This window comes from Ahaetulla prasina, chromosome 4 (genome assembly GCF_028640845.1).
Source record: "Ahaetulla prasina isolate Xishuangbanna chromosome 4, ASM2864084v1, whole genome shotgun sequence".
Lineage (NCBI taxonomy): Eukaryota > Metazoa > Chordata > Lepidosauria > Squamata > Colubridae > Ahaetulla > Ahaetulla prasina.
This window is the reverse complement of record NC_080542.1, coordinates 38,988,594-39,016,051: the sequence shown is the minus strand read 5'-3', so window position 1 is coordinate 39,016,051 and position 27,458 is coordinate 38,988,594. Positions and strand designations below refer to the sequence as shown.

General features: G+C 37.6%; 1 protein-coding gene across 4 annotated transcripts in view; it reads left to right on the top strand.

Moving 5' to 3' along the window:
- The window catches only part of NPEPPS (aminopeptidase puromycin sensitive), a 121,446-nt gene that overhangs the window by 60,405 nt on the left and 33,583 nt on the right, over nt 1-27,458 (top strand). For all 4 annotated transcript variants that reach the window (XR_009155192.1, XM_058184199.1, XM_058184200.1 and 1 more), the window contains exons 6-12: nt 1,873-2,073; nt 3,583-3,679; nt 3,783-3,816; nt 9,964-10,078; nt 17,977-18,141; nt 18,362-18,466; nt 25,306-25,366. Coding sequence is in view for 3 of the 4 variants with exons in the window: in XM_058184199.1 (XP_058040182.1) it covers nt 1,873-2,073; nt 3,583-3,679; nt 3,783-3,816; nt 9,964-10,078; nt 17,977-18,141; nt 18,362-18,466; nt 25,306-25,366 (778 nt within the window). In the remaining variant the exon portion in view is untranslated. The remainder of the gene's footprint in view (nt 1-1,872; nt 2,074-3,582; nt 3,680-3,782; nt 3,817-9,963; nt 10,079-17,976; nt 18,142-18,361; nt 18,467-25,305; nt 25,367-27,458) is intronic.

Sequence of the window (27,458 nt, the reverse complement as noted above, 5' to 3'; positions counted from 1 at the left end):
TTATAGAAAGGATAATAACTACATTTATTAGTGACTGGAAACTCCTTATGAACTTTTTGCTGAAAAAAAAATGAACTTGTGATTTATGGGTTTGGGATCACAGTTGGGACAAGTTGTTGAGTGAAGCTGTCATTAAGTGACATGCCCATATAATTTCCAGGATGTTAAGCAGACAGAGCGAAAGAGCTTTCTGCTAAGTTCAGCTCTCCTTTGTATGTGGAAAGAAACTGTTCCAGTGCACAGCAGAAATGGAGCTAGGATCTTCGGGATCTGAGCTTCATTAATCTACACAACCTTCTGTACATGGAAGATAATTTCTCTACACACAGAAGGCAGATGAAGTCTGACAGGTTGAGAAGCAGAGATCTTGAAGATCCCGACTCTGTTCCTGAAACCCACCAAAGGAGTTTCCCCTCCCCCCCATGCACAAAGGGGAACTTCTTCAAAGGGCTGCAGAAACAGAGCTCAGATTTTCAGGATCTGAGGTCTGTTTCTTTAGCCTTCTGGAGCAGTTCTCCTTTCCCTCAGCAAGCAATCCTTTTACTCTTGAAGCATGTGGAGCTGAGATTCCTCCTGGCTGACAGCCCTTGCCTGCTAGCAGGAAATCTCGGCTTTCTCTCAGATAGCAGTAGCTTGCAATTTTCCCCATATTTACCAGTAATTTTCTGGGAAAGCCAAGAGAGAAGTTTGATTGTCACATGATTGTAGGAACATTTAGCGACTGGTCATAAGTGTGAACAGGTTGCCATGCATACAGAACACAATAATTGACTGTAACCATGCAGGAGGAAGTAGGCAGTGTTTTATAATAGCCCTAGCACTTAGACTTATATACTGCTTCACTGTGCTTTACAGCCCTCTCTAAGCGATTTACAGAGTCGCATATTGCCCCCAACAGTTTGGCTCCTTATTTTACTGACCTAGGAAGAATGGAAGGCTGAGTCAACAATAGTGAGAAACGCCCCACAGTCATGTGACCACCATTTAAAAAGTACCATTTCTGAGGGCATAATAGCTTTGATCAGCCATTGAATGATTAAAGAACTACCTGTATATTACAAGTGGTCCTCAGTTTACAACCATTTGTTTAGTGACCATTCAAAGATTACAGTGGCATGAAAAAAGTGATTTACAACTCGTCCTCGCACTTACAACCAGCGTATCCTCCTCTACAGTTGCATGAACAAAATTTGGATACTTGGCAACCACCATGTATTTACAACATTTGCAATGTCCTGGGGTCATGCAATCATCAATTGCAACCTTCTTATCCAGCTTCTGGCAAGCAAAGTAATTGGGGGAAACCTGATTCGCTTAACGACATGTGATTCACTTAAAAATTATGGCAAGGTTTTAAAATTGGACGGGACTCACTTAACTGCCTCATTTAACAACAGAAAATCTAGTCTCAGTTATGGTCATAAGTTGAGGACTACCTGTATGAAAAGAAAGAGAATATGTTGCAACATTAGAGAAGATAGATACGTTGCAGCTTAGATAAATGAATCTGTAACAGATTGAAAACCATTACTTTTTAACTTTTTCTTTGCACATTATTCATTTACTGATTACGCTTCTTTACTTCCCTTATTTTTTTATTTCAGAATTTGTACTTTTAGTCTTTAAAAATATCTTTAAAAACACATATCCACTAATAAAAAAATATTGTAAGTTAAAAAAGCCCAGTGGGACTGTATCCTAGAATGAAATTGGAATTGAAGTGTGTAGTAGATGGATGCAAATGAGAGAATTGAAATCATGTTATTGTAATTTAACACTGAGAAATAGACCAGAATGTATCACTTCCACTTTATAAAATTTAGTATTGCTTCACATTCAATATATTCAATCTCCTCATAATTTGTTGGACAGAATATTACTGATCGGATGCCCTATCCTGATGATGAAAATTTGGTAGAAGTGAAATTTGCTCGTACTCCTGTGATGTCAACATATCTTGTTGCTTTTGTGGTCGGAGAATATGACTTTGTTGAGACCAGGATCACTGATGGTATATTAATCCGTGTTTACACTCCTGTTGGCAAAGCAGAACAAGGGAAGTTTGCATTAGAGGTAAGAAAGGCTTAAAGATCTGTATATCTAGCTCTATGGCAGGTCCTGGAAAACAAAACCAAAGTGTTAAAAAATTCATTTAATTTCATTTAATTTGCAAGTTCAAATGCATGTTTATATGTTAGATATAGGGAATTTTAACCATCTCTGACATTATTATATACAAGAATATATAGATAGAATATATAGATAACATATTGTTCTTTGGACCATGGAGAATTGCTACCTTTAGTCTTGGATAGGGTGGCACTGCCCCAAACAAACCTAGTATATAATCTGGTTGTTCTCCTGGACTCACGACTTGTACTGTAGGAGCAGGTGGCAGTCGTAACCAGGAGGTCATTTACATAACTACAGGTTGTGAGACACTTATGTCCTTTCCTGGGCCAACAGTCTCTACTCACAATCACTCATTCTCTAGTCGCCTCGGGTCTTGACTATTTTAACGCGCACTATTTGGGGCTGCCCTTGAAAAGCATCTGGAATCTCCAGTTGTTCAAAGTGCAGCAGCCTGCATAGTTTTGTGCACTTGTGCACTTTCCAGGTGCAATTCAACGTGCTGGTTGTCATCTTTAAAGCCTTTCGTGGCTTGGCCCTGGTTATCTGAAGGACTATCGCTTGCCAGTCACATCCACTTAACCATTAGAACAAGGAATATTCTGTCCCCAAAGAAGTACATCTTGCAGTTCCCAGTCTTTCTTAAGGCCCTGAAGATTTGGTTTTGCCAATGGACCTGGGGAACCCATCAAATGGCTCATTTGACTGTGTGTTGTTGGTGGGTAGGTAGATGGGGAATTATTATTTATTATTTTTTATTTTCTATACTGTGTTTCTATTACTTATAAGCTTCCTAGAGTTGCTGTGGGTAGGCAGCTATATACAAATTTTCTGTAAAGTTTCTAAATGAATAAAATGAATGAATAAATATAGACCGTCTGGAACATAATCCCTTGTATCTTTGGGTAAAAATGGGACAAAATTGTATTTGAAGTAATGAGTATTGTTATTAAGCAGTGCCAAAAGCACTGAGTTAAACAGACACATAAATAGGCAAATTCCATTGTGTTTAATAGTGAGATGAGCTACAATTAGCAGAATGTATATTTTGCCACAGATATTGATCTCATAGAGGTCAATTGTCATAACAAAATGATTCTCATAACTCTGAAATTAAGGATTTCAGAGTTACACATTTCATGGGCTTAAAGAGTAGTGGCATCTGGAAAACAAACTTTCAAAGATATGCAATATTAGGTTGTGAATTTCCTCTTATATTTTAAGAAGTCCCACTCCCCTTTATAAAAAACACCATAATAATACATTTTTGATGTCTTATAATTTGGTAAATCATGAATTTATGCTATCTTTATTAGTAGAAAATTTAAAAATGCATCAAGCTTTCTAGAAGTAACGATTGATATTCAATACCATTCATTGTCTGTTCTAACAGATGAGCAATATAAAGTCAAACATGCTTTGTTATAATTTTTCATTTTTTTATTTCTATAGGTTGCTGCTAAAACTTTGCCTTTTTATAAGGACTACTTCAATGTTCCTTACCCTCTCCCTAAAATTGATCTTATAGCTATTGCAGACTTTGCAGCAGGTAACATATATTTTTAAAGTCTGACTGTTCTTTACATTCTAAAGTACTTCTGCAGACTGTTGTGTGTATCAATATCAATAAAACTTTATATTTATTTTAAAAGGTGCCATGGAGAACTGGGGCCTTGTTACTTATAGGTATGATATTAAAATATTATTTTCATATTCTTATATTCATGTTTCCATTTTATTAATTATCCCAGATTTATTAAATAGATTGTAAAGGAATGAATTAGGTTTCATACTGATTAGCTTGAAGTAGCTTCTTTGAACTTGAACTGTATTCCATCTTGGGTAGTATGAACTTTCAATTATCCTTCAAAGAATAATTTCAGAAATAAAGAATCATAACTAAGTTGCATTCATATTCATTGCTACATAATAGTGCTAGAACTATAAACATTAAAGACATGCACTTTCTTTGGTTTTTCCAGCAAGGTAATGAAAAGAAGCTAACTGCTCAATTCCATTTTATTTAGCTTTTTTCCTCCTTATTCTTGATCCCAGCTTATTGAATCTTTATATTATTCTACAATGAGTTCTTACGAGTTCTTATTTTTATACCTTATGACCGTTAGTTCAGGACGGTTGGAAATTAAGAGAGTACTAAACAAAGGTATTTGTGACCTGTTATTGAAGGTACAGTCATTGCAACACTCCTGCAGTCATATGATTGCGATCTGAGTGCTTGGCAACCCATTTGTATTTATAATCTGTTGTCAAACCTCCCAAGATCAAGTGATCACCATTTGGAGTCTTCCCTGCTGGTTTCCCCAGAAAGTTGAGTGGAACTGAGGCAGGTTTTCTTTCATTCAAGCAGGATTTTCAGACCCAGAGAAAATAAATTTGCCTCTCCTTTCTGGGTTTGAAAATCCTCTTTGCCAAAATCTAAGTAGGGTTTTCAGTTTCAGAGTGGGGAGACTCACTCTGCAAATTCTCTGGGATTTGCAGAGCCAAAGTGGAGAGACTTGCATTTCCCTTTGAGTTTGAAAATCCTGCCTGAATTCATCATTTAGGATTTTCAGACCCAAAGCAGAAAGGCAGATGTCCATTTGCTTATTGACCTATGATATCACTTAACACAAACGGGAATGGTAAAGTTGCTGTTGTTTCACTTAACTACTGCTTTGCTCAGCAACTGAGGTTTCAGTCCCCGTTATGACCCCAGTGGTCATAATGACCCCAGTGGTCATAAGTTAAAGGCTACCAGTAGTCCAGACATGTAAGTTAGGATTAGATCAGCATGCTCATGTATACATCATTTCTGAGTAATCTGTGGCTTATGTATGGAGATTAATGTAATACATGAACATAATAACATCATCCATTTACTAGCACCAAAGGCAGTTCCATTGTTTATTTTCAGTTAATGTTTTGTTTTCTTGCCTTTTCTGGGCACATAGAACCCGGGGCATGATATTCTTATATTAACCTGAAACAAACCAAATCATAGCTGGCTTGGATGTACTTTGATGTGTTTGCGGCTGAATCAGCCTTTACCGTGACATGGCAAACCAGCCTGCTATCTTTAGAGTTAATGATGATTTATTGACAGCCAAGCATTAAGCTATGATTAGAAATGCTGGCTTTATTTAATGAAACACAGTTTGTTTTGAACATTTAGCAATTGTTACATATCAGACTTGCAAATCCAGTCAAAACCCTTCTTAATAGTGGGCAGTCACATAAATGGTGTCCAAATTCACAATTTGGGGAATAGAGACCATTTCACACAAAATTTGCCCAGGCGTGCTTGATATTTCTCGAGTCCTTGGACCAGAGGAATACAGAAGAACTTTCATTACATTGCAAGCCTCTTCCCAATTGTTCTGCTGGGCATCAGTAATTGTGGGTTGGCTGCTATATAATGTCTTGGAATATATTTTTGTGTTGCCAGGCTTTGACAGAGATTTCCGTTATGGAGAGTCTTATTTTCAGCTTGCTTTTCTTTTTAGCTCTTTCTCTTGGAAAATATTAAATAGACAAAATGAGTCAATTGACTAGATTTAGGTACGCGGTGGCTCAGGGGCTAGGACGTTGAGCTTGTTGATCGAAAGGTCAGCAGCTCAGCAGTTCGAATCCCTAGTGCTGCTGTGCAACGGGGTGATCTCCTGTTACTTGTCTCAGCTTCTGCCAACCTAGCAGTTTTGAAAGCATGTAAAAATGCAAGTAGAAAAAATAGGAACCACCTTTGGTGGGAAGGTAACAGTGTTCCGTGCACCTTTGGTGTTGAGTCATGTCGGCCACATGACCATGGAGACGTCTTCGGACAGCGCTGGCTCTTCGGCTTTGAAACGGAGATGAGCACCGCCCCCTAGAGTCAGCAACGACTAGCACGTATGTGCGAGGGGAACCTTTACCCTTACCTTTACCTTTTTAGGTATTCCTATAATGTATTTATTTATTTGTTATATTTAAAAACAGGCCATCTCCCTCACTGTAGGACTCTTGGCTGTGTCCAATTAAACATAACTGATTGGTGATGTTAATGGAACCTAGTGAATGCTACAGTCTGTCCTAATTAATTTAATACTTTTGACTAGTTGATTAGGTCAACTAATTCTATTTTAATTTTTCTCCATTATATAAATCCCTTTCGTTGATCTACTTAAGTGTACAGATAATTGATGTACACAACAATAAATGATGTAGTTGTTAAGTGAGTTGTGCCTGATTTTATTTATTTATTTTATTTATTTGATTTATATTGCCGCCTATTCGCCCATGGCGATGCAAAGCGGCTTAGAATATAAAAAAACACAATTAAAAAAACAGTAAAACTCATAAAAAATCAAATAAATTAATGTAATAATTTATTACATCCTGACCCCCACCTCCTACCCCAGCGACAGCCAGTCACACGAGCCATTTAATGGATTCCATCCCACTCTGGGTTCCCCAGGCCTAATGCAAAACCAGGTCTTCAGCACCTTCCGAAAGAGAATTAGGGTGGGGGTCATTCTAATCTCTGGGGGAATGATGTTCCAGAGAGAGGGAGCCACCAAGGAGAAGGCCCTTCTTCTGGGTCCCACCAGGTATATCTCCCTTGGGGATGGGACCCACAACATTCCCTGCCTCCCTGTTCTAATGGGTCAGGTAGATGAGACCGGCAAGAGATGGTTCCTCAGATAACCTGGTCCCAAGCCATGAAGGGCTTTAAAGGTGACAACCAGCATCTTGAATGGTATCCAGATGCAAATTGGCAGCCAATGCAGCTCCCGCAGGAGAGGTGATATATGTGCACACCGGGGTTTGCATAAAACTATATAGGCTGCTGCATTTTGCACCAACTGGAGCTTCCGGATGCTCTTCGAGGGCAGCCCCATGTAGAGCGTGTTGCAATAGTCAAGGTAGGAAGTGACTAAGGCATGAGTGACTGTGAGTAGGGATTGCCAGTCCAGGAAAAGTTGTAACTGGTGCACAACTCGCAGTTGCGCTAAGGCCCTCCTGGCTGTGACTGCCACCTGCTCTTTGAGCAGGAATCGTGAGTCCAGGAGAACCCCCAGATTGCGCACGGGTCTGTTTGGGGTAGTGCCACCTCATCTAAGACCAAAGATGGTAATTCTCCCTGAGCCAACAAACCTCACACCCAGAGACACTCTGTCTTGCCAGGGTTTAGTTTATAACCTTTTTATTGCAGTCATTAAACGAATCACATCATTAAGCTAATTTGACTTTCCTTATTGATTTTGCTTGTTGGAAGCCCTCTAGGAATATTGCAAATGATCATCACATGACCTAAACATCACACTCTGCTAAACAAATTATTCCATCAACACTGAACACTGTGTTTACTGAATCTGCACTACTATTAATCTTCTCATAGTTCCCATCACCAATCTCTTTCCACTTATGACTGCATGACTGTAATTTGTTGCTGGCAATCCTTATGATTTATATTGATATACTGACCATCAATTGTGTTGTAAATGTTGTACCTTGATGAACGTATCTTTTCTTTTATGTACACTGAGAGCATATGCACCAAGACAAATTCCTTGTGTGTCCAATCACACTTGGCCAATAAAAAATTCTATTCTATTCTATTCTATAAGCTACTTTCTTCAGTGCCATCATAAATTTAAATGGCTATTAAATTAATGGACGTTAATTGGGGACTACCTGTATTGATGGAACAGAGTCATAGTGTTTAGCTGGAGCGGGCAACCTTTTGTGAGAGGCCAAGTTGATTCAAATTGCTGAGTAGGAAGGAATGGAAAGGGGAAAGGGGAAAATTTGAGGACTTTTTAAAAAGCTATGTGAAGTTTATTTCAAAGCTTGCATCACAGTAAATGCATGAAAACTGTATATATGGTAGTTTTGGTTAGAAGTAAAGTTTCATAAGTCAAATTGTGGTACTATAAACTGATTTTTTGAATAAATCATAGTTGAGTAGATTACGCTAGTTTATTTCATGGATTACAAACTCTGGTAACAGAGCATATTAAGACACAAGGTTATGGTTGGGGTTTTTTTTGTTCGTAAAGTGTTCCGTTTTCTAACATTGGAGAAACTAAAAGTTCCATTTTAAGTGAAGCTTTCAGACTCTTCATGGCAATATCAAAGATGTGGGGGAGCACACAAGCATAAATTCAATGAAGTTTGTTTATTGAATTGCTCTATTAACAATAGTTAATGTATATATCCAATCACACTTGGCCAATAAACATTCTATTCTATTCTATTCTATTCTATTCTATTCTATTCTATTCTATTCTATTCTATTCTATTCTATTCTATATAGATTATGAATATTGATATTTTCTTCCATAAGTTTTTTCAGAAATTAATTCATTTTTTCTTAATGAAAGTACAAACAGTTTTAAGTATAGTCAGAGTTCCAGTTTCAAATCCTGATTAAATATAATTGTAATCACTTTTAGGGTGAATTCTGTCAAGATAAGATAGGAAAGAGAAAATAATTAAGCTTCTTTTAGCATGCTGACTTTCTAGATAAAAATCATTTTTAAATACAAGCAAATAATTTCAATTATATTTTAGTCCTATTTGTTATTTCTATATTTTATTAAATGAATCTTTACAACACCAGAATATTCCAATAATTATGTGGGCCGTGTCTTTTCTCTGCAAGTAATTACAATTTACAAAGGTGCATGAATTAGACTCACACGTAATAGAATTATGTTTGGCTGCCTGCCCAGCACACTGCTCATTCACTTTTAAGACTGTTGGTAAGCCACATTTGGTCTTCAAATCTTTTTTAAAAAATTGGCCCCAAAGAATTCATTCTGTAGATTGTAAAATTGTTGAAATGCAAATTTTTTCCTTTCTTCAACAAAAAAAGAACAAATGGTCTGTAAGGTGTGAGTGTTTATAACAAACTCTGCCCTGCCTTCTTAAGAAATATTATGATATTTTCTTATATCACCTTCAAAATATAGTATAGTCTGCACTTTTATGTATTGGTACATGGTGGTAATAATATCATGTTATTTTATTCTAAAACAACAAAAACTTAATCCAAAATTTTTCTTGTCTTAACTACCAAAATAATAGTGTCACTATGCATATGTCTTTAATGTTTAACAAGTCAAATAATAAGGATCATGAGGATCACATAGTTAGGTTGGGATAATAAATTACAGTAACAAACTAAACATGTCAACTGAAAATGGATAAAAAAAATTGCATTATGAATAGTACGGAGTTATCATGGAAATACATAAAACTCCCTTTTATTCTTGATTTATGGTGTTTTATAACGTGCTGAAATAAATCATGGCATTGTGGAGTTTTAATAGAAATATTTTGAAATGAATTCTTAACATATTTGAAGAAATATTAATTGCTTTATTATAATTAAAACTGCATTGACCAGTTTTATACTATAATAATAAAGATCTTTGTGTTATAATTCAAATAATCATAGCAACCTATTATTTGCATAGAGGGATATATTTATTCAATAGGGAGTTTCCTGTCTGGTAATGTAATACACTAATTAGCTTTAGTGTATGTAGGTTCTTTTGAGTGTTCTGAAAACTGTGTCTCCTTACTGCATAGGGAAGAACAATTTTATTGATTCTACATGAGTTTTGTTAGATGACCCAAAGGTGCTTTTTCAAGAGGCATTTGGACTTTCTGGTTTTTCTTTTGAAGACCTTTCCCTTCTCATCCAAGAAGCTTCTTCAACTAAAGAAAGGTCTTCAAAAGAATGACTGAGAATCTCCATAGACATTTGACGATTAGATGAGTTCTCTAACTTGTTTTTAAATTTCACTTTTTTGATTTCACATTGTTACATCTCTGTTTTTTCTCATGCAGGGAAACTGCACTGCTGATTGATCCCAAAAACTCTTGTTCTTCCTCTCGCCAGTGGGTAGCCCTTGTTGTGGGTCATGAACTTGCTCACCAGTGGTTTGGAAACCTCGTGACTATGGTATTTAAGAAGTATATTAAGTCTCTCCAATTACAGTTAAATCCACTCCTAAAGTCCTGATTATTGTTGGAGGCATCCTATATTTACTACTGACAATGGGCATATCTGCATTTACATAGTATTATATCATGTTATGTCAGCTGAGAAAACAGTGTCAAGATATCAAAAAATTAGAGTAGATTAAATGCTGGCTATATCAACTTTAACATATATTTATTTTGTATTCATGATGGCTGCTATAGTAAGAGAGGGTAAAAATTATACACCCCAGCTAAATCCAAGTATCTCAGGGTAATTTTCCATCTGTGATAGTTAATGCATCACTAGAATAATCAGTTGGAAAATTAGTAATCTGATTTCTTTTAATAGATATACCTCTATTTTTACCCAAATTTACTACATGTTTTGGATCAATTTTTACTTATTTTATACTTGGAGAGAGGCTTTTAAAAAAAAAAGGGGGGGGGAGAGACTAGCTTGGTGCACTTCAAAGCACTCTTTCACATTGTTCCATCAAGATAAAATTTCTCAAATAAATTTGCAGATTAATAGAAATCAGTTTTTGATCCTATTTGTATATATGTTTCATAATTGCATTTTGGTTACTTGGAGAAGGGGGGCACCATGGCTCAGCAGTTAAAGATGCTGAGCTTATCAATTGGAAAGCAGTAGGCCAGGTTTGGGATCCAAGTGCTGTGCTACAGGCTGAGCTCCTGCTGCTGTCCACCTGGCAGTTTGAAAGCATGCAAAGGCAAGTAGATTAAGAGGCATCCCTTTGGTGAGAAGGTAACAGAATTCTGTATGGTTTAGTGTATAACCATGCTGGCCACATTACCAGAGAAAATGCCTTTGGACAACACTAGCTCCCTCAGCCATGAAACGGAGATAAGCAACACGCCCTAGAATGGGACAAAACTAGAGAAACCTTTACCTTATCTGGAGAAGAGGAGTTAAGCAGGAAAGTGATGCTTTATCCAGCTTATATGGTGATCCACTCTTCATTCCTCATATAGGCTTTATTTCTATATTTATAAGGAAAAGTTTTGTAGAGGGAAACTTAAGTTTATACCATTTATGATATTCAGATGAAATCACTTATACAGGAGTGATTATAAACAAGCAAATTTTGGTAACTTATGAAGTGGATACTCATTGATGAATTTTGGGGTGCTTTTAGGATATTTATTTTGTACTTTTTAAGAGATTGGATGTTTTGTTTGAGTTTTTCCCACAATCTCTTTGACACACATGATTGGAAGTAGTATATGTGACCTCTTTCCATGGCATTTGTTTCTGGTGGTTTTTGCCTGCTGTATGTTACTGATAAGGCCAACTTCTTTCTGCTGTCACATACCTTCCACTTACTACAGCACTGTGGTAATTGTTGAAATGGAAAAGTATTAATCCCAAACCATTTGTTTTTAGCATTGATTAGTATTAGGACATTGAAGAACATGAAGGAAGCAGCTTTATGTGACTAGTAAGATAATGCAATGTTTTGGACTTAAAAGCAAAAAACACTGTAACTTCTAGCACGTAGAAGGGCCTATATACAACCTGTCTACAACTCCTAACCCAATTTTTTTGTTTCCTCAGATTTTGTTATAGCAGTAGAATGCAGATACTTGATTCTGGGGAACATACCATTCCATTATGCATGACTTCATACACACCAGAATACTTTTTGTCAACTCAAAACCCCCACACAGACTTACCAAATAGATTGTTTAACGTACAAAAGGGTCCCTGGAGAAAACTGATTATTTTTTATTATTTTTTTATTATTTTTTGTAGGCCTGATTGTATCAAAGTGTTTATTTCTTAGAATGACTTCTCTTTTCCTATATAGTTCACTTGGTAACTATTGGCACATAGATACCTGAGCAGAAACTGGTATTATCACTCTGCTGTGCTAATGTGAGATGTTAACAGGCAGCACAGTCATGAGTTTATCAGTTCATTTCACTGTAGAGGAGAGAATAAAATGCTGGCAAAATAATTAAATCTATTCTGAATTCCAAACAAAACTTCGTGATATTTCTTGATATGAGCCACTGTGGTACTGTAGTTAGAGTGCAGTACTACTTCTGCTTTCTGCCAGCTGCCTGGAATTTGGCAGTTCAAATCTCACCAGGCTCAAGGTTGACTCAGCCTTCCATTCTTCCCAGGTGGGTAAAATGAGGACCCAAATTGTTGGAGGAAATATGGTGACTCTAAATCGCTTAGAGAAGGGCTGTAAAGCACTGTAAAACGATATATAAGTCTAAGTGCTATTCCTATTGCTATTCCTACTATTTTATGGAGTAACGTCTTGATTATAGTTTTAAGAACGTTGTTGCAATACTGAATTTCACATATTTTATATTATAATTTCCATAGCTAATTCATGCAGTACACAGTTCGTTTTTCATGTAAATGCTATGGGCACTCTTTCATATGGGTCAGGGACAAGATAAAACAAAGTATGCTTAGTGATAAGGGGTTAAATTAACACTGAAAACACCAAGTTCTAGTATATGGGTGACTTTAGGCCATTTACTCTTTCTTAGCCAATCTCTGTTACCATAGAAAAAAATTGAACAAAAGAATGCTTACTATCCTACTTTGAGCTTTTGAATGAAAGGTAGAATAAATATATTTTATTTATTTATTTATTTATTTTTCAAATTTTTATACCGCTCTTCTCCGAAGACTCAGGGCGGTGTACAGCAAAATAAAACACCAATAATTAAATTTTTTTAAAATACAATATCCAGTTAAAAATCTAATTCAATAGCTATATGTTAAAAATATTAAATAAAAAATTACAAAATTACAAAATAGATTAAGACCCCTATTAAAAGCCCACTAAAAACCCACAGTGTTAAAATTAATTAATCAATTAGACCAGCGGTGAAAAAAGAAGGTCTTGAGCTCGCGCTTAAAGATCCGAAGATCAGGGAGAAGACACAGTCCCACAGGCAGATCGTTCCACAGGGCCGGAGCCCCCACAGAGAACGCTCTTCCCCTGAGTGCCACCAGCCGACATTGGTTGGCCGACGGTACCCTGAGGAGGCCCTCCCTGTGAGAGCGCACTGGACGGACGATGGGCGGTACCTGGCGGCAGCAGGCGGTCCTGTAGGTATCCCGGTCCCATGCCATGGAGTGCTTTAAAGATGATAACCAACACCTTGAAACGCACCTGGAAGACCACCGGCAACCAGTGCAGCCTGTGCAGGAGAGGAGTTACATGGAAGCTACGAAGTGCTACCTCAATCCCCCGCGCAGCTGCATTCTGTACCAGTTGGAGCCTCCGGGTGCTCTTCAAGGGGAGCCCCAAGTAGAGAGCATTGCAGTAGTCCAGATGGGAAGTAACGAGGGCATGAGTGACCGTGCATAACGAATCCCGAGCCAGGAAAAGGCGCAATTGGCGAATCAGACAAACCTGATAAAAAGCTCCCCTGGCAACAGCCGTCAGATGGTCTTCTAAAGACAGCTGTGCGTCCAGGAGAACACCTAAATTGTGCACCGATTCCATGGGGGGTAACGATTCGCCCCCCACAGTCAGTATTGGGGTTAGCTGACTGTGCCGGGACACTGGTATCCACAGCCACTCCGTCTTGGATGAGTTGAGTCGGAGTCTGTTTGTCCCCATTCAGACCCGAACGGCCTCAAGCCATCACATCAACGGCTTCGTTGGGGTAGTTCGGGGTGGAAATACACAGCTGAGTATCATCAGCATACAGCTGACAACTCACCCCGAAACCACAGATGATCTCCCCCAGCGGCTTCATATAGATGTTGAACAGGAGAGGCGAGAGAATCGACCCCTGCGGCACCCCACAAGTGAGTTGCCTAGCGGTCGATCTCTGCCCCCCTGTCAACACCGACTGCGAACAGTCGGAGAGGTAGGAGGAGAACCACCGCAAAACGGTGCCTCCCACCCCCAAGCCCCCCAACCGTCGCAGCAGGATACCATGGTCGATGGTATCAAACGCCGCTGACAGATCCAACAGGACAAGAACAGAGGAACAGCCTCTGTCCCGTGCCCTCCAGAGATCATCAACCTACGCGACCAAAGCCGTCTCCGTGCTGTACCCAGGCCTGAAGCCGGACTGGCACGGGTCTGGATAGACGGTTTCATCCAGATATCGGGGAAGCTGCCATGCCACCACACTCTCAACAACCTTTGCCAAAAAGCGGAGGTTGGAGACGGGACGATAATTAGCCAAAATAGCCGGGTCCAGGGAAGGCTTCTTAAGGAGGGGCCTCACCACTGCCTCTTTCAAGGCGGCTGGGAAGACTCCCTCCGTCAAAGAAGCACTAGTAATTCCCTGGAGCCAGCCTCGTGTAACCTCCTGACTGGCCAGTACCAGCCAAGAGGGACATGGGTCCAATAAACATGTGGTGGTATTCAACCTCCACAGTATCCTGTCCATTTCTTCGGGAGTCACAGAGTCGAACTCAGCCCAAACAATGTTCTCAAGACGTACCTGCGTCATCCCGCCTGAATCCACCCAATCGGCGTCCAGCCCGTCCCAGATCTGAGCGATTTTATCGTGCAGATACCTTCCAAATTCCTCAGCACGTCCCTGCAAGGGGTCCTCCCGAGCCCCCTGAAAATGAATAAATGAAGGGAATGCCAGATTGTCAAGGTATGACATGGGTAGGTGCAAGTGGGGAAGGGCCTAATAATACTTCAAATATACTGAATAATACATATAACAGTGGTAGTCAACCTGGTCCCTACCGCCCACTAGAGGACATTCCAGCTCTCATGGTGGGTGGGAGGGGTTTTATCCGATACTGAAGCACTTTCCTTTTTTTTAATTTAATTGACTTTTAAATTTTTTTTCATAGCATTATTTAAAAACATTTTCATTAGGTTTTCATAATATTCCCCATGACAATTTAAATTTCTGAAAATATACCCGCGCATAAGTTTAGTTCATAACATAACATAACATCAGAGTTGGAAGGGACCTTGGAGGCCTTCTAGTCCAACCCCCTGCCCAGGCAGGAAACCCTATACCATCTCAGATGGTTATCCAACATTTTCTTAAAAATTTCCAGTGTTGGAGCATTCACAACTTCTGAAGGCAAGTCGTTCCACTTATTATTTGTTCTAACTGTCAGGAAATTTCTCCTTAGTTCTAAGTTGCTTCTTTCTTTGACCAGTTTCCACCCATTGCTTCTTGTTCTACCCTCAGGTGCTTTGGTGAACAGCCTGACTCCCTCTTCTTTGTGGCAGCCCCTAAGATATTGGAACACAGCTATCATGTCTCCCCTAGTCCTTCTTGTTAAACTAGACATACCCAGTTCCTGCAACCGTTCTTCATATGTTTTATCCTCCAGTCCCCTAATCATCTTTGTTGCTCTTCTCTTGCACTCTTTCTAGAGTCTCAACATCTTTTTTAGTTATGTTAGGTAAGTGAAACTAAATGGCACTATAGTGCGACTGCAAACAAAAGAGCCCCATCCCAGAATAGCTTGCGCATCTCCCCCATACCACCCAGCTGTAACAGACAAGCAGAGCTGGTAGCTGGCGCGCCCCCCCCCAACCCAATCCACGATGCGCGAGAGGCATGCACAGACGATGATACACTTTATAAATCACCATTACTGTGGAACCGGTGGGCAGTTATAAAATTTTACTACTAACAGAGATACAAAAGTGGGCAGTAGGTATAAAAAGGTTGACTACCCCTGACATATAACAAAGCAGCAAATTAGTACTAATATAAGATTGTCTAAACTAGCAAGAAAAATAGCATTTTCAATTTTGGCAATGTTTCTTAGATAGTTGTATCACAGCTGAAAGTAACTTTTTGAAGAATCTGAATTACATCATAAAAGTCAAATTTGTTGTTCAATATTTTTTATGTATTAAAACATAACACATTTTATTCTTATTTATTGAATTTTATAGGAGACTGGACAGTGTATTACCCCCTTTAGAATCATTGTATACTTTCCACAATTTTCCCATCTTTTTCTTAATCACTATGACCAGCTTCTCTATAAATCACTATGAACAGTTTGCCTTTTTGACACAAAGTTTTTATTTATCTTATATTGCTGTGTAGACTACTAACAGAAACTTTGGGGATTTGATTTACCCTACAGGTTTGCATTTGCTTACCTTCTAATATAGTGTCAGTTTTGGAAGACAGTTTTCTTTTTTGCTTCTTAACTGCCACATATTTTAGCTGGGGAAGATGGGAGGAGAGCGGTAAAAAGTTAGTCATAATAACATTTCGTATTCAAGCACATCCTGCGTCTGATGGAGACTGCCTGAAGATTGTATCCAATTGAGTGTGAAGAGTTGATTGGACAATGTGATGAACTTGTGGGTGTGAGGCAGGGCTGTGAACTGTCAATTGGGTGTGGAAAACCTGGAAGCTTTCAGTTTCGGGTTTTCCCAGCTGTGCCAACATGACATTTCTAATAAATTGGAACTTTGAGGAACCTCAAGCCTCAGAGCTTTATTTCATTGGGGGTGTTCCTTGGAACCCTGACATATAGCCTAAGTTTCTAAAATAATACATTGCATAAGAATAACTTTTTCTCTGGGATCAAGTTATAAAATATGATGACGTTATTCATTTTTTAGAATTGTGTTAATAATAGTGATGCATTAGAGTCATTACATTTCCACAAAAGGTCCACGTCCAATTCCTCTTCAATTCTTATGACCCCTGGTCAGTATTTAGTATTGTACGGTGGTTGACCAGATATAGACTTGAGCTTCTTGAACTTCTGAACTAGAACTTAATCTGTGATCCTAATCCTTCATGCCTGATAGAAGACTGAGATAAAGTTTGGAAAGTTGCTGTTTAAGAAAGAGAATATTTATGCTTAGTATGTATTTCTCTCTTTTGCATAAAATTGCAGATAGTGGAGTTTTTTTTTTTTTATTCAAAAAGTTTTACAAAAATTTTTTCCCCCCTTTCCCCCCAACCCCTTTCCCTTCACAAACCCCCTCCCCCTCCCCCCCTGGCTTCCCGGAACAAACACAAGGTATAGTTAAAAATAAAACAAACATATGCTAAAAAAAAAATTTTTTTCCCCAAAACTATTATACCAATTCTCCCTCTCTAGCTCTGACTTCCTCCTTACATAACCAAATCCTTCAAAAAATTAACAATAAACAATAATAAAATATATAAATCAGTAGAACAAATTAATCCTAAAATATTTAAAACCAGCTAAAACGTAAAATCCAATCCAATTCAGAGAATATCTCCTTATAGCTTCTATAACCATATAACCATATAATTCTTTCGGGACACAAATATTTTTGTCTATTAATATTTTAAAAACCTTGTTTCAAAAATAATACTATTGTCTCTTGCCATTTTTTTTGGTGCATTAATCTCTGTCTTTCCTTCGTTGCTCCTTTTAAAAAGTCAATCACAATATTTCCTAGTAATTCCTTATGTCCAGAAATCCAAAAATTACTGCCGTATATTCCATCAGTCCAAAAAGAGAACTCTTGGGAAACATTAAACTTGTGAGTCTTTTCCATTTGAGGGACAATCTCCTGTAGCACAAATTCAGGCAGCTCATCCAAACTATTTAAAGAAAACTTCTTTAGATCACCTTGTTTCTTCACGATCAAATCTTCATATTTATCCACTTTTATTTGTATATCCTCCATTCCATTTTCCGAATAATTGCACTGGTTAATTTGCTCCAAACTCTCATCCAAAACGTCCCCATTTTTTATCAATTTTTATCCCCATTTTTTATCAATAGTGGAGTTTTTATACAGTCTTCATCTTTGTTTAAAAAGGTATAGGATTATTAGCCATTTAGAAGATGTGATAGCCCAGAGTCTGATAGCTAAACATTATATTGTGCTTTAAAATGCAGCCTAAAACTATATAGTTACTGGGAATGATTTTCTTTCTGTTTAGGAATGGTGGACTCACCTGTGGCTCAATGAAGGCTTTGCATCCTGGATTGAATACCTTTGTGTAGACCATTGCTTTCCAGAATATGATATTTGGACTCAGTTTGTATCTGCTGATTACACAAGAGCTCAGGAGCTTGATGCATTAGACAACAGTCATCCTATTGAAGTGAGTGCACCTAAATTAATTAGTGAAAGATTTTTTTTTTCAAATTCTTGCATTTCTTCAAATGGAAATCTTCTGATCAGTGAGGGGACAAAGCACAACAAATTAGCAAATTGTTTGATATCTTAAACTAAACGATTATATTGTAAACTGATTTGTTTAATATTTATTCAGTTGCAAGCCTTATATTTGTTGTATAACTTACTCCTTTTCTCGTATCTAGGTCAATGTAGGCCATCCATCTGAAGTGGATGAAATATTTGATGCAATTTCTTACAGCAAGGGAGCATCAGTAATTCGAATGCTACATGATTATATAGGGGATGAGGTAAATATATACACAAACACACACACAAACATAATAAAATTTAATATGGATGTTTGTTTTGTGTGTAGTGGAACTTGTTCAAACAGTAATGCAGGTATGGAAGTTACAAAGCAGAGTGTCAAGCTAAGGCCCCTTTTATTGATCTTTTTAGTAAAATATAGGAAGCATTGATAAGTTGGTAGTTGTGTCCATCCCACATTCCTCATTAATAGTAGGGATGCAAAACTAGTCACGTTTTGGCACATTTTGGTGAGTATGCCTCATGTACAACCAGAGTTCTGTTTTACTGTAAGCATACTCATGCTATATACTATAAGCTAGGATTTCTCATCAAGAGACTGCTTTCTAAAGAAATAAAGATGTCTCTCAAATTAGAAGATGAATATTGTGTAGTTATACTCCAAGATACTAATACAAGTAATCCTCACAATGGACCCCAAAATTTATGTTGCTAAGTGAGATATTTGTTAAGTGAGTTTTGCCTATTTTACGACATTTCTTTCCACAGTTGTTAAGTGAATCACTGCAGTTAAGTTTCCCCATTGACTTTGCTTGTCAGAAGGTTGCAAAAGATGATCATATGATCATGAGACACTGCAACTGTCCTAAATATGAACCAATTGCCAAATGTCTGAATTTTGATCACCTGAACATGGAGATGCCACAATAGTCATAAGTGGGAAAACAGTCATAAGTCACTTTTTTCAGTGCTGTTGCAACTTCAAACAGTCACTAAGTGAACTCTTGTAAGTCAAAAATTATCTGTAATTAGTTGCTATTTCTATGGTTAAAGTATAATAATTTACAACTTAAATAGTATTTTATTCTATATTGTGAATATGGAGTTGAATTCTATTCCATAGAAAACAAAATGATATATTCAAAATTATTGATATAGAAATTAAAACTATAAACAAATATTAGATAAAAGCCAAGAAGATGGCAACTACTAGCGGAGGAATAAAACTCATTCTTCAAAATAGGAAAAGTATTTCTAATTGGAATATAGGTATGGCCAACTATGTCAGTTGACTGAGTTTTTATAAATATACTTCAAACATTCTGAGAATTGTTTAACTTAACTTTGAAAAAATTGAACAGTTGGGGCGTGTCATTTAATGGGATGAAAAATAATTTTTGCAATTTTTTTCAGAGAGGTTAAAAATACTTGTTTTTACACCAAGAATTCATATCTGTTGTTATTTTTGCAATTGCACAACATTTAGCTTGGAATCGTAAATCCACATCTGATCATATACTCCACAAAAGTTATTATCTTCTCAAAATTATACCTTGTGCTACAAAATTAAAGTTTTCTTCTGCATGAATCTTATCTAGCTAAGCAAAAATAATCCATGCAATCAGAAAGAATATCAGAAAGCAATTATCTGAATTACAAAAATGTTAAAGCGAGTTTCATCAAGTCTTGTTTTGATTCGTTCTTTGACATCAGCCACCGACTTGCTGCTTGGCCTCTGATATAACCCTCCCGTTTCTCATGTGTATACATTCTGCTTGCTGCCTCTATGACTTGTTTCACACATCTCTATTGATTGGGCATGACAAGGCCACTGCGGTACTTGCATTGATTTGTCAGTGAACTATTTTATTTCCATTGTAGTCAGTTTACACCTCAAATGTGGCTCATAAATATCTTCAGAGCAGTCGATCAGCTCCAGCAGAGTGGATGCTCTGGTGTTGATTAAGGGCATTTTTCTTGCTCATACAGAAAAATCTCCCAGTGCGTCATTCTCTGCATCCCTCAAGTCAATAATCTTTTGCATACCAGTTCTCCTCTCTTGAATGTCATCTGAACACAAGAGTGTCTGGATTATCATTTCACTGAAAGCATAGCATGTTGAGTGCTGAATGGTTGTCAAAACAGCATCTATTACAGCCTTCTTTTGCAGTCTGACTTGCTGCAGCTGGATCAACACATGATGCGGGCCTTCAATTCAAGAATGTTTTATTTTGATGTTGAACCACATCAATGATGTATTCCACTATCATTCTTAAGTTTTGGAAAATTCTGCCTTTAAACCCATGTTTTGGAACCCATATTCAACAAAGCGTATTTGCAATTGTCAACCAGCATGAATGGCTTATGGGAGCAATTTCCAGAACACCAGATCTGTGGGAAGTTCTCCTGTCCTTATTGCCTGTGTGATCCTATATGCATACACTTGATCAGTAGAGAGATACTTTATAACACTTGTTCAGTGAAATGAGAAGCTAACCAGTTGAACTCTTAGTGAGTATCAAATTCTCAGTGTCAGATTCTGTAGCAGTGCCTAGCATGTTGCAATTTTACCTTCCCATTCGTTGTTACAAAAGTCTTTCCATCCAAATGTGTGATTAAGTGCTGTAAGGGTAACTCATTCATGTGGAGTGCACACATCAATCAACTTCCAAGCAAGCTTGACCTATACCCAGGGCACCACCGTCACAACCAGCATTTGTAGATCTCCTCCAATGGCCTTCAAGCTTTTGTCAATGCCTTTCTTCTTCATGAAATACATCAGATTATCTGCAATCGCTTGAGCAGGTTTTTCTGTTTTTGAGCCTTTCTCTGGAGTGAAATGATAAAGATACCTTCCACCCAGTTCACTGGACACAGAATAGTGTTCTTGTTTGATGGTACTGGGGAATTGCTGGTTTGAATTGTTTGCTCTGAGCATAACTTTAGTTGCATCTATACGGCCATTGAAGAAGATGTATTCTATTTTGCCGTTCTTACACAGCTAATCAGATTCTTGATCTAGGGACTTCATAATTTTTTTCTGGGCTCTCTTGACTTTATTGTAGTCAACTACAAGTCTCTGGTCTTCTTCAGTGATCAAGCCAGCATCTATGAAGGTGGCTGTGGTATTGGCAGAAGTGAAATGTAGACAAACACCGTATTTTATGTGTTCCACAGTGACATTTGTTATTTCTAATCTATTGTATTCTGTCTTTTCTTTTGAAGTAAAGGCACATGTGTTTGGTCTAAGGACTCTTCATGACTTCCATTACATTCCTCTTCATCATCAGTCGTCTGTCCTTCATTTTCATCATAAGAAATAATTACTTCATTTGTCAATATCAAAATGTCTGGAGCATTTCTCGACATATTTAGCAAGACTTTGTTTCTCATTGTGTTGCTGCTTTTGCCTTTTGCCTAGTTGTTTCTGCTCAAGGATATCTGGCAAACCAATATAGTGGAATCCAACAGAACCAATCTTGTCGCTCTCTCCTTTAATGAAAACAAGTTCCTTCACTGGTATCTTTGTCTCCTTAGGGCAGGTAAAGTTAATGTGAGCTTTTTTTTTTTTTTTTTTTGCAGCCAGCAGGGCAGTTGAATTGGGCATACAGAACAATTTGACATTTGCAGTTGAGGTTGTCAGTTTGTCAAGTTTCATAATGAAAGTCTCTTTGACATCTAGCTTTCCTATACCAAGAATTATGTTTGTGGCTTAATCCCAGCTCTTTTGGGTCTTGTTCAAGATTATCAGTCATGAATTTACAACAGGGGTCACAAAAGAACTGTTCGCTTGTTCCCACTTTTCCAGCACTTTTCACTATATGTCTCCTGCAAAACTGGCTGCTATGTGGTTTCTAGCATCATCACTACTTTGTTCCTTTAACATTAGGCATATCTGAGAATGTCTTGCAGTGTTGGGAGTTCAGATGGCAACAAGTCCCCAATTAGGTTGTTTATATGAGTGAATATTCTCAGTCTTGTTCTCTTTTAAAAAGCCATTACATCAGTTATCACACTCACAAGAAACAAGACCAGCAGTACTAACATTCTCTGACAAAATAACATTTAATGAAAAGAAAAAACTGAACCTGTGAAATAAAACGAACAAAATGTTAAAAAGTTATATTTATGTGGTTACTTAACAAACACATCTAAATTATATAAAAGTAACTAAAATACTTTTACAATTCCCCAAGGCATGTCACAACTTTTGAGTAGCTCTAATGTTTGGAAATTGAAAATTGAAAAATTTGACATGTCCTACAATATGGACCCCAGCTCTGGTCTTGACACCCTTTCTGATAAGTGTCTTGTATAAAGCTAACTTATGAAGTAGGGACTCTTTTCTGTCTGTGTAAGATTTGTGTAAAATTGCATGATGAACAGTATTATATTGCTATTTATAGATAATTTCTATGTCATAAAGCCTGTAACTCCATTCACAAGAAAAATCCTAGTCAGGAACATCATCTGAGCTTACTCTTGAATTTTGAGACGTGGCTAGAAAGTATTCCTTTGTTGAGACTAATTTGTATAACCCTGGAGACTTGGTGGGTCATTATAAATTTGTAAATTAGAAAATTATAAATTCTAAATATATGCAGGATCTGTAACTAGGTTGTATAGAATAGAATAGAATAGTGTGCATATGCGGAGGGCGAAAACAGCCTTCCTCACCCCCCAGCCTGTTTCCCAACTTTCGGTGGGACCAGAAGGCTCATTTTTCGCCCTTCCCAGGCTCCAGAGGCTTTCTAGGAGTTCCTGGAGGCCCACCGGAGGCCAGAAATGGCCCATTTCCCGACTTGCAGTGAGCCCAAAAATCAGCTGGCTGGCACGCACATGCGCACTGGAGCTAGGGCAATGCTCACGTGCCCACAGATTGTGCCCACAGTTATGGCCCCACATTTCACCTGTGACACGCCTGCCATAGGTTCACCATCACGGCCCTGTACCATTTCAGAGACATGGTTGTCCAGTCTCTTCTTTAAAACTTCCAGTGTTGGAGAATTCACAGCTTCTGGAGGCAAGTTGTTCCACTGGTTAATTGTTCTAACTGTCAGGAAATGTCTCCTTAGTTCTAAGTGGCTTCTCTCTTTGATTAGTTTCTATCCATTGGTTCTTGTCCTGCCCTCAGGTGCTTCGGAGAATAGCTTGACTCCTCTCCTTTGTGGCAACCCCTGAGATATCGGAACACTGCTATCATGTCACCCCAGTCCTTCTTTTCATTAAAGTAGACATACCCAATTCCAGCAACTGTTTTTTATGTTTTAGCCTCCAGTCTCCTAATCATCTTTGTTGCTCTTCTCTGCACTCTTTCTAGAGTCTCAACATCGTTTTTACGTTGTGATAACCAAAACTGGATGCAGTATTCCAAGTGTGGCCTTAATAAGACATTATAAAGTGGTATTAACACATGTGATGTTTATTCTGTCCTTCTGTTAATGCAGTCTAGAACTGTGTTAGAACTGTTTTTGGCAACTGTAGCACACTGCTGGCTCATATTTAAGTGATTATTTAAGAGACCCCAAGATTTCTCTCATAGTTACTACTATTGAGCAAAGTACCACCTATACTGTACCTGTGCATTTGATTTTTCTTGCCTAAATGTAGAACCTTACTTTTTTCACCTTTGAATTTCATTTTGTTAGATAGCGCCCAATATTCAAGTCTGTCAAGATCCTTCTAAATCTTAAGCCTATGTTGTGAAGTGTTGCCTATTCCTGCCAGCTTGGTGGCATCTGCAAATTTAATATGTTCCCCATCTATACCCTCATCCAAATCATTGATGAAGATTTTGAAGAGTACTGGGCCTAAAACAGAGCTTTGGGGACCTCACTGCATACTGTATTATGATTAATTGAAATACCAAAAAAGAAAACATTATTTATTTTCATTAATGGAAAAAGTGGAAAATTTATGTCATGTTCTTTGGTTTTAGATATGCCTAACAATGGATTTTATATTTTTGTCCACATGGATTAATATGTCTTTATATTAAAGCAAATAATAGTTTTTAACTATAATTTTTTAATTTGATTACTTTTCAACTAATTCTGATGCTTTATAATTATTTAAGAGTAAAAATTAAACATTAAAAGAAATGGGCTCATATTTATCCTTTTTCTTTATACAGAAATAAGTTATCTCAACCAGTCATCATGTATTGTTATAAAATTAGTCTAAAATGCCATCCTTTTAAAAACTTCTTAGTTTTTTAGTGTATTGTTCAAGATAAATACAGAGTCCTTGTCTCCCCACTTCTGCCATGTATGGATTGGCAAAAGAAAGGGATACCATGACTTTTTCACCTAGTAAGAAAATTTTCTGATGCTAAAAGGCTAAAAGCACCCAAAACAGTGACCAGGGAATAGAGAGAGTATTCCCCCAGTAGCAAGCCAACACCTCTAAATGTACCCTGGAATAATTGATTGCAAACTGATTGCTCAGAATGTGTCAGCAGAAATAGAAAAACCCTTACGTTTATAACGGAACAAGCTATAATGGCAAAATTTGCCTTGCAATGAGCTGGGGGTAGGTTAAGACAGTATGGATGTTTTTGAACCAGAGCAAGCAGGAGATGCTAGAGTATTCTTCAAGTGTCTTATTTTAATTCAAACCAGACTTATCCTTTAGTTATGCATTTTTAATATCTTGCAGATATTTTCCAGTATGAGGTTTTATCTAAAATATGAAGTATAGGGAACCAAAAAAAAATTTGATTAGGGCTATGGGAAAAACTAATGTTATTTCTTTTACATGTAAAATTTAGTATAGTTAATATAATTATTTCCCAATCATTTTTCTGGTCTGCCAGATTCAAAGTTACAATCTAATAAAATTTTTGGTGATTTCTTGGGCTTATGTCCAAGGCTTTTGAACATTGTTTTGGGGTCAGCATTTCAGATTGTGAACTAAACATTGTTTTATTAATAAGGTCCAAATGTATCACAAGTATTGTGACAGTTAAATGAACAGTATTATACATATAATACATTTTTTGATTAATCAGAAAACTCTGTTCTTAAAAAATGATTTTGTGGAAAAGCAGAAATGAATTAATTCTGATAATTTTGTTTGTTTTGAAATTCTTGTTTTATAGGATTTCCGGAAAGGAATGCACCTGTATCTTACTAAGTTTCAGCATAAGAATGCTTCTACAGGTAATTGTAATGCTTGTACTTTTTGTTTTTTTCTGTTTTTTCCAGAGCATTCCATTTATGAAAGAGAGTAATATATATGTTATCCCATACTGAATTTCTCTAACCAAAAAGATAAGGAATGTAGGTTTTTTTTAGTAATTATAAATGATAGTTTATGGAATCTTAACCTTTCCCACAATCCTTTCTTTGGTTTATTAGAGCACTGCAATAGTAATCTACTACCAGAATCCTATGGTGAATTCTTGAGCTTTTTCCATTTCTTTCTCCAATCCTGCTCAAAGACATCCAGTCTAGTATTATGCTAAATCCTTAATAAATTTCTTTTACTAGAAGATAAGTGATAGACTAAACTAAACTTAAACTAAAGAAAGTAGGGAAAAGCACCAGGCCACTCAGGTATGAACTAAATCATATCCCTGATGAATATACAGTAGAGATGACAAATAGATTTAAAGAATTAGATCTGATAGACAGAGTGCCTGATGAACTATGGACGGAGGTTCACAACATTGTACAAGAGGTAGCAACTAAAACCATTCCAAAGAAAAAGAAATGCAAGAAAGCAAAATGGGTGTCTGAGGAAGCTCTGCAAATAGGTGAGGAAAGAAGGGAAGCGAAAGGCAAGTGAGAAAGAGAAAGATACACTCAGTTTAATGCAGAATTCCAGAGAATAGCTAGAAGAGATAAGAATGCATTCTTAAATGAACAGTGCAAAGAAATAGAAGAAAACAATAGAATAGGGAGGACCAGAGATCTATTCAAGAAAATTGGAGATATGAAGGGAACATTTCATGCAAAGGTGGGCATGATAAAGGGCCAAAATGGCAGGGACCTAACAGAGGCAGAAGAGATTAAGAACAGGTGGTAAAATTACACAGAAGAACTATACAAGAATGACCTTAACATCTCTGATAACCACGATGGGGTGGTCATTAACCTTGAGCCAGACATCCTAGAATGTGAAGTCAAATGGGCCTTAGGAAATCTGAGCAACAACAAAGCTAGTGGAGGAGACAGTATTCCAGCTGAGCTATTCAAAATCTTAAAAGACGACACAGTAAAAGTGCTACACCCAATTTGCCAGCAAATTTGGAAAACTCAACAATGGCCACAGGATTGGAAAAGTTCAGTTTCCATTCCAATTCCAAAGAAAGGCAATGCCAAAGAATGTTCAAACTATCACACCATTGCACTCATTTCACATGCTAGTAAGGTTATGCTTAAAATCCTACAAGCTAGGCTCCAGCAATATGTAGATCGAGAACTACTAGAAGTACAGGCAGGATTTCGTAGAGGCAGAGGAACTAAAGATCAAAATTGCCAACATATGCTGGATCATGGGGAAAGCTAGGGAGTTCCAGAAAAACATCTACTTCTGCTTCATTGACTATGCTAAAGCCTTTGATTGTGTGGATCACAACAAATTGTGGCAAGTTCTTAAAGAGATGGGAGTACCAGACCATCTTATTTGTCTCTTGACAAAACCTGTATGCGGGTCAAGAAGCTACCGTGAGAACTGGACACGGAACCACTGATTGGTTCAAAATTGGGAAAAGAGTCCGGCAAGGCTGTATACTATCACCCTGCCTATTTAACATATATGCAGAACACATCATGAGAAAGGCGGGGCTAGATGAATCAAAAATTGGAATTAAGATTGCCAGAAGAAATATCAACAACCTCAGATATGCAGATGATACCACTCTAATGGCAGAAAGCGAAGAGGAACTAAAAAGCCTTTGATGCGAGTGAAGGAGGAGAGTGCAAAAGTTGGCTTGAAACTCAACATTAAGAAAACTAAAATCATGGCATTCGTCCCTTTCAATTCCTGGCAGATAGATGGGGAAGAAATGGAGGTAGTGACAGATTTTATTTTCCTGGGCTCCAAGATCACCGCAGATGGGGACTGCAGCCAAGAAATTAAAAAACGCTTGCTCCTGGGAAGGAAAGCTGTGGCAAATCTAGACAGCGTACTAAAAAGCAGAGACATCACCCTGCCAACAAAAGTGCGTATAGACAAAGCTATGGTTTTCCCAGTTGCAATGTATGGCTGTGAAGGTTGGACCATAAGAAAGGCTGAGCGCCAAAGAAT